Source organism: Xenopus tropicalis, chromosome 1 (assembly GCF_000004195.4).
Source record: "Xenopus tropicalis strain Nigerian chromosome 1, UCB_Xtro_10.0, whole genome shotgun sequence".
Lineage (NCBI taxonomy): Eukaryota > Metazoa > Chordata > Amphibia > Anura > Pipidae > Xenopus > Xenopus tropicalis.
In genome coordinates this window covers 89,814,700-89,831,093 of record NC_030677.2, presented here as the reverse complement: position 1 = coordinate 89,831,093, position 16,394 = coordinate 89,814,700, and the positions used below count along the sequence as shown (strand labels likewise).

Sequence of the window (16,394 nt, the reverse complement as noted above, 5' to 3'; positions counted from 1 at the left end):
TCGTTGGTGTTCAGGACTTCCCATAGGAAGGGCCATTCGACCACGTTGAAAGCTTTTGCCATATCTAGCGCGGGTATAGCCCTGGCACCCAAGTTAGTATGCTTTATAGAAAGGTTTAGAAATAGCCTTATAAGGTTAAGTGCTGTAGTTTTCCCTGGGATGAAACCAGCCTGGTCCTCCCCAACTAGGGCCGTAATGACCTGTGCCAGTCTCTTAGTGAGGACTTTTGCTAGTATTTTAACATCTGCTGTTAAGAGGGAAATCGGCCGGTAGAATTCACTAAGTTGAGGGTCTTTGCCTGGTTTAGCTAGCAAGGCAATTGCTGCTTCATACATTGAGGGGGGGAGAGTACCAGTACTGAGAGCTTGTGTATATACTTTTTGTAGCATTGGGGATATTATTTTAGTGTTTCTTTTTTATAACTCTATGGGGATGCCATCAGCTCCTGGGGTTTTCTCTAGGGGAAAGGAGTCTATAGCATCTGTTGACTTAGCACTAGTAAACACAGAGGGGTTAGGAAATATTTTATAGTTTCCTGCGAGGCTGTTAGTTTGGAGGTATAAAGTTCTTCATAGAATATTAAAAGTATTTTTTTTTACCTCCTCAGAGTGTGAGTGGGTTTGACATTTTTTGTCCTTGAGAATAGCTGGCAGGCTACTTTGGTTTTTTTACCATATACGCCAGTATTTTGCCAGCTTTTTCTCCATGTTCAAAGGTATTAACTTTGGGGAAAAAATGTTTATGTTGGGTAACCTCCCATTGGTGTTGTGCATATTTTTCATGGCAATCCCTTAGGGTTTGCAGGTTAACCTCTGTGGGGTTTTGGGATGCCTGTCTCTCAGCCTGGGCTATTTTGTTTTCCAAGTCCCTGGCTGTTGCTCTGGCTCTCTTTTTATGGGCGTTAATTTGGGCATTGAGGGTACCTCTAGTGAATGACTTAAAGGCTTCCCATATTGTAAGAGTGTCTGCGGTGCCATTATTGATCTGTAGGAACTCAGCGATCTGCTAATCCAGCTCTGCTTGGTTGTTCAGTATATGGAACCAAATTGAGTTTATTGACCATCTGGAGCGAGCGGGGGAGTCTGATAACGCCAATGCTGCAAGCTTTGGAGCATGATCAGAGATGCCCCTTGGCATATCTAATCTTGAGAGGGCACTGTGAGAGGTGGAGAAGCAGGAGTATTGCTTTTCCTGTGGGTGTTGGTGTCTCCAAAGTTCGGTCATATTAAGTTCATCCATAAGGGAGCGGAGGTTAGTATGGGGTTCCACTATTATGGTAGCTGCTCTCCGTAGTCTATCTATATCAGGATTGAGGATTGTGTTGAAGTCCCCAGCCAATAGGCTGAGGGCATGAGGATAGTTGGCAGTGAATTCTGCCCATGCTTTAACACACTCATCTTTGTTTGATACATTTGCCAGTATAACTTCATGTTGCCCTATGAGGCAGTGGAGAAAAATGTATCTACATAGTAACATAGTAAGTTGGGTTGAAAAAAGACATATGTCCATCAAGTTCAACCATAATGCCTATATATAACCTGCCTAACTACTAATTGATCCAGAGGAAGGCAAAAAACCCCATCTGAAGCCTCTCTAATTTGCCGCAGAGGGGAAAAAATTCCTTCCTGACTCCAAGATGGCAATCGGACCAGTCCCTGGATCAACTTGTACTAAGAGCTATCTCCCATAACCCTGTATTTCCTCACTTGCTAAGAATCCATCCAGCCCCTTCTTAAAGTTATATAATGTATCAGCCAGCACGACTGATTCGGGGAGGGAATTCCAGAACTTTACAGCTCTCACTGTAAAAAATCCTTTACGAATATTTAAATGGAACCTCCCTTCTTCTAAACGGAGTGAGTGCCCTCGTGTCCGTTGGAAGGACCTACTGATAAATAAAACATTAGAAAGGTTATTATATGATCCCTTTATATATTTATACATAGTTATCATGTCACCTCTTAAGCGCCTCTTCTCCAGTGTAAACAGACCCAACTTGGCCAGTCTTTCTTCATAACTGAGACTTTCCATACCCTTTACCAGCTTAGTTGCCCTTCTCTGGACCCTCTCTAACTCAATCATGTCCCGTTTGAGCACTGGAGACCAAAACTGAACAGCATATTCTAGATGGGGCCTTACCAGTGCTCTGTAAAGGGAAAGAATAACCCCCTCCTCCCGTGAATCTATACCCCTTTTAATACAGCTCAAAACCTTGTTTGCCCTTGCAGCTGCTGCCTGGCATTGCTTGCTACAGCCAAGTTTATTATATACAAGGACTCCAAGGTCCGTCTCCATTATGGATTTGCCTAGTGCAGTCCCATTAAGGGTATACGGGGCTTGCATATTTTTAGATCCCAGGTGCATGACCTTACATTTATCCACATTAAATCTCATCTGCCACTTAGCTGTGCAGATTGCCAGTTGGTCAAGATCCTGCTGCAGGGATGTCACATCCTGGATAGAACTGATTGGTCTGCAGAGTTTTGTGTCATCTGCAAACACTGATAAATTACTCATAATACCCTCCCCTAAGTCATTTATGAACAAATTAAACAAAAGTGGACCCAGTACAGAACCCTGAGGGACCCCACTGAGAACCGTATTCCAAGTAGAGAATGTGCCATTAACAACCACCCTCTGTACCCGATCCTGTAGCCAGTTTTCTATCCATGTGCAAACGACTTCACTAAGACCACTGTACTGTATACACAGAAGAACTGGTTAAGCACATCTGCCTTTTCTGTATCCGCTGTAACCATATTATTACTATAACTCAATGGGGCCACACCCTCAACCTGCATCTTTTTACTATTAATATACTTAAAAAACTTTTGGGGGTTAGTCTTGGCCTCGGCCGCGATGCGCTCCTCATTTTCTATCTTTGCCTTCCGGATTGCTGTTTTACAACACTTGTTATAGTGTTTATATTAATTAAACGCAGCTACTGTCCCCTCTGACTTATATTTCTTAAAAGCTTTCCTTTTTTTCCCTATTAACTTCTTTACCTCAGAGTTAAGCCACATAGGGTGATTCTTAACACTTCTACTTTTTCTTATTAATGGAATGAATTGAGAACAGTAATGATTTAATATCATTTTAAATGACAACCATTTCTGCTCTGTGTTTTTATCAGAAAACATAATGCCCCAATCTATGCCCTGAAGCAAGCGCTGCCCTTAAGGAGCTAAAATTTGCCTTCCTAAAATTCAGTGTCTTTGTTGCCCCCGTGTAAATTAGTTTCCTGCACCAAACATCAAATGAAATAACATTATGGTCACTATTACCCAGGGGTTCAACCACTTGCACATTTGCTATACGTTCTGGTCTAGTCATAAGTTTACCAGTTTGAAGGGTACTTGTTTATGTATTAAGATTGTTACCCCTGGGGAGTATACTGGTAGGAGGAGTGGTATGCCCATCCTATCCACGGGCTTTTCAGTGCCAGAGTTTTGCTACCCACAAGATGCATTTCTTGTAATAGGACAATATGGATTTTGTTTTGTTTCAGGAAATTGAGTACCAACTAATGCTTAATTGGATTATTAAGCCGTCTCACATTCCATGTTAGCACATTTACCTCCATTTGTCATTTTGCTAATGGAAGAACTCATACGGGGTGCTAAAGTTTCAGTACCGTGCTTGTCACCTGAGTAGTGCATTGAACAACAAAACAATAACATTTAACTTCCCATACTTTGCCCTGGCCCTCCCTTTCCACCGCTGAGAACTGGGGTAGAACTGAACCCAAAAAGAGCAGAAACAGAGAAATTGCTGTTTGCAGCATTAATGATCAGCAGAGTTTACTACTGTGTCAATCAATGTATGGGGTGTGGCTGTCTATCCTGGCCAACCTAGGCCAAGAGGGGGGGGAGTATAGCCTACTACCTATGCGAGCTCCCTTCCCAGGGCTTGGGTTTATCTTTTTACCCCTTCTGTTGCCCAAAGTCTTTACCAAGTGTAGTTGTGAAAGTGAGTTCACTGAGGAGTACATATTTACTTGTCTAATGCCTTTTAGGATGCTTGGGGAGGGGCATCCAGGTCTGTTGAGGGTTGAAGCTTCAAAACAGGGAGTGTAGGTGTCCAGGTTTAGGGATTTTCTTTAGTGCCGTGGTGTGGTTTATTAGGGTGCATTGTTTCTGGAATCGAGCCAGTTCCTGCTGCGATGTGAAGAAAAGGTTGTTGCTGATTGTGGATACTCTGAGTCTCGCTGGATAGAACATGACATATTATATGTTTTCTGTGTGGAGTCTCCTTTTGGCATCTTGGAATTCGTCTCTCATCTTTTGTACCTCTGATGAGAAATCAGCGTAGATGGAGATCTTGCTGGCTTGATACTGTAGGTTGTTCTTTTCCCGGGCCAGTTGCAGAATGGTATCTCTGTCCATTGCATTTAGTAGGTGAGCGAGCATGGGCCTAGGGGGTGTGCCTGGCGGTGGTGGTTTAGTTGGAACCCTATGTGCCTGCTCCACTGCAAAGGCAACTGCCTTTCTCACAGTTGTTCAGAAGCCATGTTGTGAAAAACTCCTCTGGCGCCGCACCTTTTGCTCTTTCAGGGAAGCCGACCAGTCTTATACTATTATGTCGCAGCCTATTTTTCAGGTCATCAGATTTCGCCATAGCCGTTTGCACGTCTTTGCGGAGGTTCTGCAAGGCTTGTAGTACCGGAGCGCAGTTGTCTTCTAGTTAGCTAAGTCTTTGCTCCATGGCCATTGTGCGTTCTTGTAGTTTCTGGTAGTCCTCCTTGATTATAGATAGGTCGAGCTGGATCTCGTCTGTTTTGGCAGAACTGAGCTGTTCAGACTTCCTTGGTGGATTTAATCTCTGTGATCACATCAAGCAGGGTGAGTGTTTGTTGTTCTTGGCCCAAGGCTGCTTCAGCAGGGATGTTGTCTGCATGTTGGGCGCCATCTTGAACTTCCTTGCTTTCACGGGCAAACTTTTCCAGCTTTGTAGCGGCTTCCGAAGTCCTTTTTTGTGCCTTACTTTGCCCCATGAGGATTCTTTGGGGTAGCTCTTCCCAGGGGTACTGGTGGGCTTCCATGGCGGCAAGGTAGGTTTCAGGATATTATTATCCTAGGAACGGAACTCAGGAAAAGCATGTTCTCTCACATGAATGTGTTGGCCGTATCTGGATGACTTTATTAAGTTATGTATGGACATTGATTTGCGGTTTACTGAGAGACAGCAACTCAGAAACACAATCTTTGCTAAACCTATGGCTGATCCTTCCCTTACTTGAAAATTCAGAGTCCTACTGTAGGTTCCAGTATTCAAAGAAAGTACTCATCAACAGATAACAGGCCCCGTGCTGGCTGTACAACTTTCAAATTCAATCCAAATAACCTGGAGAGTACACATGTTCCTCAGTGCAACAGTGTAATTTATTGAGATATCACCGCACTACATGTTTCGGCTAACAGCCTTCCTCAGGTGCACACTGTTGCACTGAGGAACATGTGTACTCTCCAGGTTATTTGGATTGAATGATCCTTCCCTTACCAATCTTGTTCTGCTCCAAAAGAACCCATGCAATTAGAGTTTGTTAGGGGTCCTCTTTCTGCATTGGTGCCCCCCAAAAAATTGCAGAAGGCAGGATAATTTTTGCATGTACTGTGGGGGTAATGGCCACTATGTGTGTACCTGCCCAGTAAAGGCAGAACATTTTCAGTGTTTAAATGTAAAAACAAAGTCTTGTAATTGTACATATTTCCCTTAACTAAGGAGTTCTAAGCTCTTTGTGTCTGTAACATTGTCCTGGGGCAGTACATCTTTTCAGTTAAAGCTTTTATAAATTTGGGGGCACCAGAGAATTTTCTTGACACCACTTTTGCTGCTAAGATGTTTTTACCTACTGTCCCTCTCATCTTTTCTCAGACTCCCTTCACAGTGGACTAGTTTATTCTGCAACCCTAAGATTACATATGTCCATTGGATGCACACATTCTGAAGAATTTTTTTTCCATCTTACCCAGTGTGCATCCATCCCTGTGATTTTAGGCTTTCTGTGGCTAAAACTGCCTAATCCAAGAACTGATTGGCATACTGGGGAGATTCTAGAATGGGGTATTGCCAGCGCCGGATTTCAAATCCGCCCGCCCCGAGGCCGCCCCCCCCCCCTCCCCAGTGCGCATGCGCGAACAGACCTCCCCGCTGTGCTGTGCAGTGCCGATGCAAGTGCGCATGCGCGGCCATTTAAACTCCCATACGGAGCAGTGGGGAGAAGTCCCCATTGCTCCGTATGGCCACTCATTTTTAAAATATCGTTGCAGCGGGGCGGCATGCCGCTCCTAAAATTGTGCCTCGCCACAAATCTGGGCCTGGGTATTGCTTGTCTACCTGCATTAAATACCCATTACATATGGCTGCAGCAGTGCTTGAGGGTCTTCCAGAATGCTATAGAGATTTGGCAGATGTGTTTTCAAAAAAATCTGTTGAAACCTTACCACACCGTAGACCCTATGATTGTCCTATAGAGCTGCTGCCAGGAACCACACCTCCCAGAGGTAGAACTTACCCCCTTTCTCTGCCTGAAACTGATGCAATGAAGGAATTGCAGGGACCCATTGGGTTAATCTGCCCCTATGGCTTTAAACCCTATCACTTCCTGATTTACACTGTTACTGGGCAAAGACCCATGTATCTAGCTTATCCTTTGCACTTATACCTTATTGGCTTCCTCTTTGGCTGACTCTGTGTCTCAGGAACAGGTTACTGAGCCTGGCATCAGAATAGGCCCCAGTAAAGCCTTATTGCCCCAGAGATTAATACCTACTCTGGTGAAGTCGGGGACAGGGACCCCGTGAACGAGAACCAGTTAGATAGTTACTCTTGTAAAGCACTCTCTAGGAGAGTGAGATAGAGAGGGAAGGAAGCAAGAGCAGTTTCAGCTCCACCAAGGAAAGTAGCTAGAAGTACCCTTTCATACAGGCAGTTGCCTGTATGCTGAGGCATGTTGCTGTTAAGATATAGGAGACAGGCAGTATCTAAACCCTGATCCACAGTCGGCTGTAGGACTCTTAAAGCTAGAGGTTATCAACCTGAGGACTGAGGAATCTATCCTGACTGCTTCCAAAGAGGTGTCAAGCCGACCAGGTGCATTTACCCTTCCCAGACTCTAAAGGAGGTGGGATAAACCAGTGTGCATCCTCTCTTGTTGTCCTCAGAGTACTACTATCATTTAACATCTCTATTGTGAGTATAATAACCCTGCCTTTGTACTTGTCTCTGACAATAAACCTGTCTATAGTTCAACTGCAAGAACCTTCTGGTGTCTATCTTTGCTAGGTTGCACTGCACACAGCAACAGTGAGTTGTAGTTCTACTACACTCCAGCTCTGCAGGTCTCTTCCATCTAGTGAAGGTCCATCCTGTCTAAGAGAGTTGCATGTACACCATGCTCTAACACCTATACTAGCCTGGGTTTGACTATTCTATAGCCAAATAGGGGTTACAGAATCTATAAAAGAGAACCTAGAAAGGGGCTTTATTAGTTGGTAAAATGAGTTGGTAAAAAGGATGGTGGTCTTCGTCCATGTATTGATTACAGGCGTCTTAATAAAATTACGGTTAAGGACCACCCCTACCCCCTTTCCTTAATTTCTTTTTTTTTTTTTTTGTTTTAACTTTTTTATTGAAGATAACAAATTACATGACATATTCAATAATATTTCCATTTGTATATGAAGCATCAATAAATTGTGCAATTGTTGATCAAATTTAAATTTTACCTGTCATTCTTTAAAGGGGGGAGATGGGGTAGGAAGAAGGGGTTGGGTTGGTAGGGAAAGGTGTGCAAGTCAGGTTCTTGTTTTCCCCTTCCCTTAATTTCTGAATAATTTGATCAAGTCAAATAAAATAAAGTGCCAAAATCTTTACTAAACTCTCCGTGGTGCTTATAATTTGATTTGGATATGGGAGAGGGATGAGTCTTCCAAGACTGTCTTTTTTTAATTTTTTTTGTAATATTTTGGGCAAATTCATGTTAGTATATTGAGATGATATACTGGTATTTTCAGCTAATTTATTGGAACATAGACAACACGTAAGTCTAGTGTACATATTAGGTGCACAGCATTCCTTTTCTAGGTTTTATTATTTCTCAACATGGCCTAGAGATGGACCCTACCAAGGTGGAGGCTGTTTTGTCTTGGCCCCAGCCTTGGACCCTCCATGCTATTCAACTTTTCTTGGCTTTGCTAACTATTTCTTAAAGGGTTCTCCACTTTGGTAGCTCCTATTGTTGAACTTACTAAGAAAGGGGCTGAGCCTAGCATTTGGCCAGAAGCAGCTGTGTTGGCTTTTGAACAATTGAAAAGAGCTTTTGCTTCTGCTCCTGTGCTTTCTCATCCTGATATATCTTATATTAGAGTCGATGCCTGAAATAGGTGCAGGCACTGTTCTCTCTCAGCAGCACCCAGTTACTAAACAAAATGCATCCATGTGCTTACTTTTCTCCCAGATTATCTCCTTCAGAGGCTAACTATGACATAGATAACTGGGAATTGCTAGCCATCAAGTTGGCCCTTGAGTAATGGAGGCATCTGCTGGAGGGAGCAAACCATCAGGACGATGGTCTTTGTACACTTGATAAAGGGTATTGACCCGAAACATGTTGTGTTACCACTACCCCCAATAAATGTTTTGCAGCAAACCTGCTAAAGCTTTTTTCCTATTTTTTGGGTTTTACAATTGTATTTGGTTGCAGCACAGAACAACAACTAGGAACTAAAGCTTTCCTTCACAAATATTTTATACAAACTTCACTGACAATTTTTATTTTTTTTAAGCTTTCAGTGCTCCTCTGAGATGTTTGTGCTCCTTCTCTGTGAACTCTGTATTGGTTATCACACTTTCCACTTTGTGGTGTAGAGTTCTAATAGTTTGTGTTCTAGTGGATGGCTCAGCATAGGACGGCAAACTCTAAAGGGCAAGACTCAGCTGTATTTCTACACCTAAAAGACAAAGGAAACTCCTTGGAGAATAACAATGTCCAAATTTTGGACAAAGAAGACCGCTGGTTTGAATGAGGTGTAAAAGAGTTTTCGGTGTCACCTCTCTGAAGAGTGACAATGTGCCATTACATAGTAACATAGTAAGTTAGGTTTAAAAAAGATATACATCCATCACGTTCAACCATAATGCCTATATATAACCTGTCTAACTTCTAGTTGATCTAGAGGAAGGCAAAAACCCCATCTGAAGTCATTCTAATTTGCTGCAGAGGTGAAAAAATTCCTTCCTGACTCCAAGATGGCAACCAGTCCCTGGATCAACTTGTACTAAGAGCTATCTCCCATAACCCTGTATTCCCTCATGTGCTAAGAAGCCATCCAGCCCCTTCTTAAAGCTATATAATGTATCAGCCAGCAAGACTAATTCAGGGAGGGAATTCCACAACTTCACAGATCTCACAGTAAAAAATCCTTTCACAATATTTAAACGGAACCTCCCTTCTTCTAAACGGAGTGGGTGCCCTCGTGTCCATTGGAAGGACCTACTGGTAAATAAAGCATTAGAGAGGTTATTATATGATCCCTTTATATATTTATACATAGTTACCATGTCACCTCTTAAGCACCTCTTCTCCAGTGTAAACAGACCCAACTTGGCCAGTCATAACTGAGACTTTCCATACCACTTACCAGCTTAGTTGCCCTTCTCTGGACCCTCTCTAATTCAATAATGTCCCGTTTCAGCACTGGAGACCAAAACTGAACAGCATATTCTAGATGGGGCCTTACCAGTGCTCTGTAAAGGGTAAGAATAACACCCTCCTCTCAAAATCTTGTTTGCCCTTGCAGCTGCTGCCTGGCATTGCTTGCTACAGCCAAGTTTATTATCTACAAGGCCTCCAAGGTCCTTCTTCATTATGGATTTGCCAAGTGCAGTCACATTAAGGGTATAAGTGACTTGCATATTTTTACATCCCAGGTGCATGACCTTACATTTATCCACATTAAATTTAATCTGCCACTTAGCTGCCCAGATTGCCAGTTAGTCAAGATTCTGCTGCAAGGATGCCACATCCTGGATAGAACTGACTGGTCTGCAGAGTTTTGTGTCATCTGCAAACACAGATACATTGTTTATAATACCCTCCCCTAAGTCATTTATGAATAAGTTAAACAAAAGTGGACCCAGTACAGAACCCTGAGGGACCCCACTGAGGACCTTACTCCAAGTACAAAATGTACCATTAACAACCACCCACTGTAGCCAGTTTTCTATCCATGTGCAAACGACTTCACTAAGACCAATAGACCTTAGTTTAGAAAGTAGTCGTTTGTTGGGAACGGTATCAAATGCTTTGGAAAAAAACAAATATATTATATCTACTGCATCCCCACTGTCCAGCTTCTTACTCACCTCATCATAAAAAGCAAAAAATTTGGTCTGACATGACCTGTCCTTCATAAAGCCATGCTGATTACTGCTCATAATGCCATTCTCCAGTACATAATTTTGTATATGATCCAATATAGTCTTTTCCATCTAACGCAGAGATACTACTACTACTATCTACTTTGCATTTATTTAATTTTAGCTTGGATGAGCTGAGAACCAAAAAAGCAGACCATTATTTTGAGAACAATGTCAATAATGAACAATTTCTGTAAAACACAGTAGGGCTGATTCACTAAAGTGCGAAAAATTTTACCGCACACTTTTTTGCGTTAAATTAAATGCGATAATTAGCACGCGATTCACTATAGTATTATCGCATGCGGTAAGTCGCCATATCGCATGCATTATTTCGCTTGACCGCATGCGCTAGTTTTAACGCATGCGTTAATTAGCGCACAGAAAAGAATACGATCGCATGATTCACAAACAGTAAGGTGCGCTAAATATCGCATTAGGCTATGTGAAAATTAACACCTACTTCAGGCAGGCGATAATTATAGAAAAGTACAGTTAATGAACTTTTGGCAATAAAATATGGACTTTGCAGTGTTATTTATTCAAGTATGTGTTTTCCTTAGAGTGATGCAGCCGCCAGTTTGCAGTGAAATGGTCATTTTTAATACAGTAATTTTCCGAAAGTATTGGCATGTATGGCTAACATGGCGTGCGTTCATTCGCATGACTATTTATATGCGGCTACAAGTGATGAAATGTTTCACAAGGCATTAATTCGCAGCAAATTTTTGGACGTGCGGTGAATTTTTCCACGGCGAATTTTTTCATTGCATTTCTGCAAAATGCATGAAAAAAATCACCACGCAAAAATTCACTGCACGTCAAAAAAATGACACAGGCGTCAAAAAATAATAGTCGCGGGCAACAAATTTTTTGCCCGCACAACATTTTTGCCATTTCGTGGATCTTTCGAAAGATTTGCTAATTTTTCAACAAAGATAACTAGAACACATTTGCTCATCACTAGTGGCTACTATTTATAAGCATCTACTATTTATATGCTACCATTTATATGCTACCATTTATATGTGGCTACTATTTATATACACTATTTATATGCGGCAACAATTTATATACACTATTTATAAGCTACTATTTATATGCGACGACTATACACGTGCGTTATTTAGCGCATGTACCGTCAAATACCGCATAAAAATAGTCTTCGCGAGTTAAATAACGCATGCAATATCGCGCGTAAAATAGCGCAAGTATGCTTATAGTGAATCGTGCGATAAGTCGCGATAATTTAGACGCGATAAAATTTTTACCGCACGCTATAAATAGCGCACGTTATTTCGCACTTTAGTGAATCGGCCCCAGTATGTGTTAAGAGATCATACTAATAAAAGTTAGCCATATTTTACTTTTCAAATAGGAAAATGTCATCTAATTTTTTGTTAGAAAAGTAAATTTAATAAAATAAACACCCACAATTTTGCGCTTAGTGAAACAAATACAAATGATCAAAAAGCTGCTGTATATAGATAAAAACCTTTCCTACTTGGTCAGGAAAAAAGACATGCTTATCAGTGTATACTACCCTCCCTGTAGTACACACTGTTAAGCTGGTACGCGTGTCTTTTTTTCTGGCTAGGTAAAAAAGATTATCTGTATACATTTTATGGGTAAAGATTAGTGATGAGCAAATCTATCCTGTTTCGCTTCGCCGAAAAATTTGTGAATCTTTCAAAAGTCTTGCGAAACGGCGAAAATGTTGCGCGTCAAAAAAAAATTGTCGCCTGCGGCTATTCTTTTGACGCCCGCAACTATTCTTTTTTGATGCACGCAACAATTTTTGAATGCTCAGCGAATTTTTCTGCGGCTAATTTTTTCATCCATTTCACAAAATAATCCGCCAATGGCGAAACGCGGATATTCGCCGCAGTCCATGCCTGGCGAAGTATTTTGCCCATCACTAGTAAAGATGCTTGCTTTTAAGGCTAATGTACAGGTATCGGACCCCTTATACGGAAACCCATTATCCAGAAAGTTCTGAATTACGGGAATTCCATCTCTCATAGACTCCATTTTAATCAAATAATTAACATTTTTTATAAATAGTTTCTTTTTTCTATGTAATAATAAAACAGTACCTTGTAATTCATCCCAACTAAGATATAATTAATCCTTATTGGAAACAAAACAATCCTATTGGGTGCAAATACTGTTTAAATATATTTTTTAGTAGACTTAGGGGCTGATTTACTAATCCACGAACACGACTTTTTTGTAGCCATTACGAATGTTTCGCCATTACGAATGTTTTGCAAAATGTTGCGACTTTTTCGTAGCACTACGACTTGGCAAAAAGTCACAACTTTTTCGCAGCTTTCGCGCCGAGTACGAAAGTTTCGGATTCATTCAAGCTTCAGTATGGTGACTTTTCTTGGGCCAGGTTGGAGCTGCAGAGTGCCATTGAGTCCTATGGGAGGCTTCCAAAATCATGCTAAGTCTGAAAGTTTCGCCCGCCGCTTAAGAGCGCTCAATACAAAAAAGTCGCGACAAGATACGAGCAAATCGTAACGGCTACGAAAATACTAAATACAGTGCAAAATATTGATACAAATTTACTTGCTAATACTATTTTATTTTTATCATTTTTACTAAGATTAATAAAGTATTGTGAATTGTATCCCCTGTATGGTTTTACCCATTTATTCTCTGTGTTAAAGATTAGAATTTGCTGTGGTCCTTTTATTTTACCAGCAAAGCAAATTTGCCAAAGAAAGTTCTATGTTAATTCAAAGCTTGTTTAGTTATATATATCAAATTAAACTATTTCCTGGTTTGTTTTATCCATTTTACCTTTACTTGAGCATTTTTTTTAACTTTATGTATTGTTATATTTCTAGAGATCACCAGATCTGGTAGCTGTAGAATAAAGACTTGCACACCATTCATAGCTTTTCACTTAAATGATTAGCCTTCATAGTTTGCTTTCAACCAATCACTATATATTACTGGGATGTATGCACAGCTTTTCAGAATCCTTCTTCCAAAACTAATGCCATAGCTCCCATGGCATCATTTTGATGCATGTGTCTTTAAGAGTATTTGTGCGATAACAATTTTGAAAGTCTCTTTCCAACCTTATTACTACATATTAAATCTAATAACAGATATAAACAGCATATACATTCTAATTTCTCACAAAATTACTGGTACCATAGTCGTAACAATATTTTAATAAACACAGGTACAATACAAGAAGCTTAAGCCGTAATGATGTGAAGATATTTACATATCTACATGTTGGAACTGTTTGCAACTTTATTATACGTAAAAAGAGCACTGCTTGCTAGTAATTTATACTAAAGCTTTTTTAAATTATAGTTACGAATATTACTTTATAAAAACAGCATTACTGAACATAAAATCTTTGCAGTATGTGATAATTTTAGTATTTAACTTTATAACAAAAGGTTTTTTTTTTTTTGGCAATATGGAGTTGTTTATTTGAAAATTATTTTGTTAAATGTTGTTTCCAACATGTCACCAAACTGCTCATGTGCTTTTGCCACGTTTCTATTGTCAAAGTAAGCTTACTTGCTGTTTTTTTCTTTCCTTTCCTTCATGCTGTCGTTTAGAGCCGTACAGAGAGACAAGTATGGGAGTAAAGCTAAATATTGCATATCAAATGTAATTTTTCTTTAGTTTAATTTTTAATATAAAACTAAACATTTTATCATTAAGAACACTTCATTTTGAATTATTTTCATCAAAACTCAATTGTATTTAAATATAAATTTAAATTAATTTCATATTGTTGTAACAAAGTAAAATTACAGTATATTAAAAACTGGCAAATGATTGGCAAATAAATATGGCAAACATCAACTAGAGGTTTTACTATGTGTTGTATTTCTGTGTCACCAGTTTGTTTTAAGATTATCAAGATCTGTATTATTATGTTTATTGCATGTCCATCACATTAATGCAGCATTTATAAGAAACACGATTTACTGTTGCTTATGAAAGATCACGTTCAATTGTTGGATATATTTAAATGTTTATCAAGGTACAAGATTAAGAGAATTATTTTTTGGGTTATTTGCAAGTATTGTTGCTGTAAATGATCACCTACATGATTTGGCTTATAAGTATGGTAAAATAAAATATTTTTGCAAGTAGGTTTATGTTTCATTAGGATATTTGTTACTGGAGCTTGTTGAAAGCAACAAAAATGGCTGGAACTGGCTCCCAGCAAAGTTTATAGGAAGCTTATGGCATCAGTGATATAACCAAAGACAGCCAAACACAGGCTGTTCTCCTACAGTTTCCAATAGGCTGAACAGATGGGTACAGTACAAGGGGCCACACAGTGTATGGCTATCTTGTTGTTTCAATCATTTTTGCATGGGCACACAATCAGAACAACTTATCAGCTTGGTACACCTCCTTATCTGCCAGTGTATCATGATCTAGCTGACATGGTGCATTGGCAGATTAAACTTTCAGACCTGCCAAATTCCAGAACCAACCTGTAGCTATAGTAGGTGGATAATTCTGGATTGTCAGAACAGCATACAATCACAGATTATTGTACACATTGAGTACAATTTTATGTGTATGTGCATGGCCAGCTTAAGGTGTTGGTGGCAACATTTTGAAGACATTCATATCACTTTATTTTCTTCAGACTTTAGTCAGTACCATAACTTTTGCCGCAACAAATAGAACAATGCCATTAGGCCATCTCAGTACACAGACAAATTGCATGACATCTATCTGTTTGGCCCAATGGACAATGCATGACAAGAATTTTTACCCTTAGAAAAGTCCTGTCAGTGCTGCCATAAAAGTAGTTATATAGTTTTTGTATTTAGACTCATGTATTAGCACGGTGTAATATTTTATTTTTTCTTATTGATTTTGTTTATAACAAAACTAGTTTTCTCACCCAAATATAGCCTTACTTTCCCTATGTGCCCAGCAACACCAACATGTATCCAAAACGAGTGACAATGCAACATATAAAATTCTGTGATTGTGCTCACTTATCTCCATACCGTTTATTTGTGCAATTTCATTATTAAAAAGTACAGGTATGGGATCCCTTATCCAGAAACCCATTATCCAGTTCCAAGTTACGGGAAGGCTATCTCCCATAGACTCCATTATATTATATCTCACTTAGATTGTAAGCTCTACGGGGCAGGGACCTCCTTTCTACTGTGTCTCATACCACATGGCACTTATTCCCTGTGCATTTATATATATATAATATATATATATATATATATATATATATATATAAAGTCCGATTTAGCGGCACTCACCATACGCAGAGAGCAGGAGCCGGGTGCATATCAAATCTTACATCCACTCCATAAATAGCACTCACGGCTTGTAAATCAGTAAAAAACTTTTATTGGTATTCCATATCGACGCGTTTCGACCCGCTAGGGATCGTCATCAGGATAAAATCGGAAGTGAGGTGACCCATTAAATACACAAACCCAGCAATCTACAATCACTGGTGATTAACCCATTGCAAAAATAAGAAACACAAAACCCAATATATTATTAACCATTGATAATCTCTAAAGCTGCAAAAATAACACTATGATGAAAAAAACTACTGTGCATATCATTAAATTATCAAAAAACACAAATACGACCATACTCATAACAATGTGACTAGAATGTAATAAATAGTGATATAGTCATAAAACCTATATAAAGTGGTATCATAATATAAAGTGCCCTAATAATAGCACTATGGTAAAAAATTACTGTGCATAATATTAAAATATCGCTATCACACATATAACCATACTCATAGTAATGCTATTTGACTAGAGTATAATAAATAGTGATATAATCATAAATCCGTAAAAGGTAGTGTCATAATATAAAGTACCCTAATAACCATGTGTATTACCTCAATGTGATGTAAAATATAAAAATTTAAAATCCTAAGTAAAAACAAATGAAGGTATCTAATGAGGAAATCAATTCATTAAAGAAAC

The 16,394-nt window shown here is 39.6% G+C and overlaps 1 protein-coding gene across 5 annotated transcripts in view; it reads left to right on the top strand.

Moving 5' to 3' along the window:
* The window catches only part of adgrl3 (adhesion G protein-coupled receptor L3), a 1,193,186-nt gene that overhangs the window by 1,076,755 nt on the left and 100,037 nt on the right, over window positions 1-16,394 (top strand). Inside the window, exon 26 of one of the 5 annotated variants that reach the window (XM_031903616.1) lies at window positions 14,010-14,548. The exons of the other annotated variants lie outside the window; for them this stretch is intronic. Coding sequence (XP_031759476.1) covers window positions 14,010-14,065 — 56 coding nt within the window. The 3' untranslated portion in view covers window positions 14,066-14,548. Of the gene's footprint in view, window positions 1-14,009; window positions 14,549-16,394 lie in introns of those variants that run through there. 5 annotated transcript variants of the gene reach the window in all.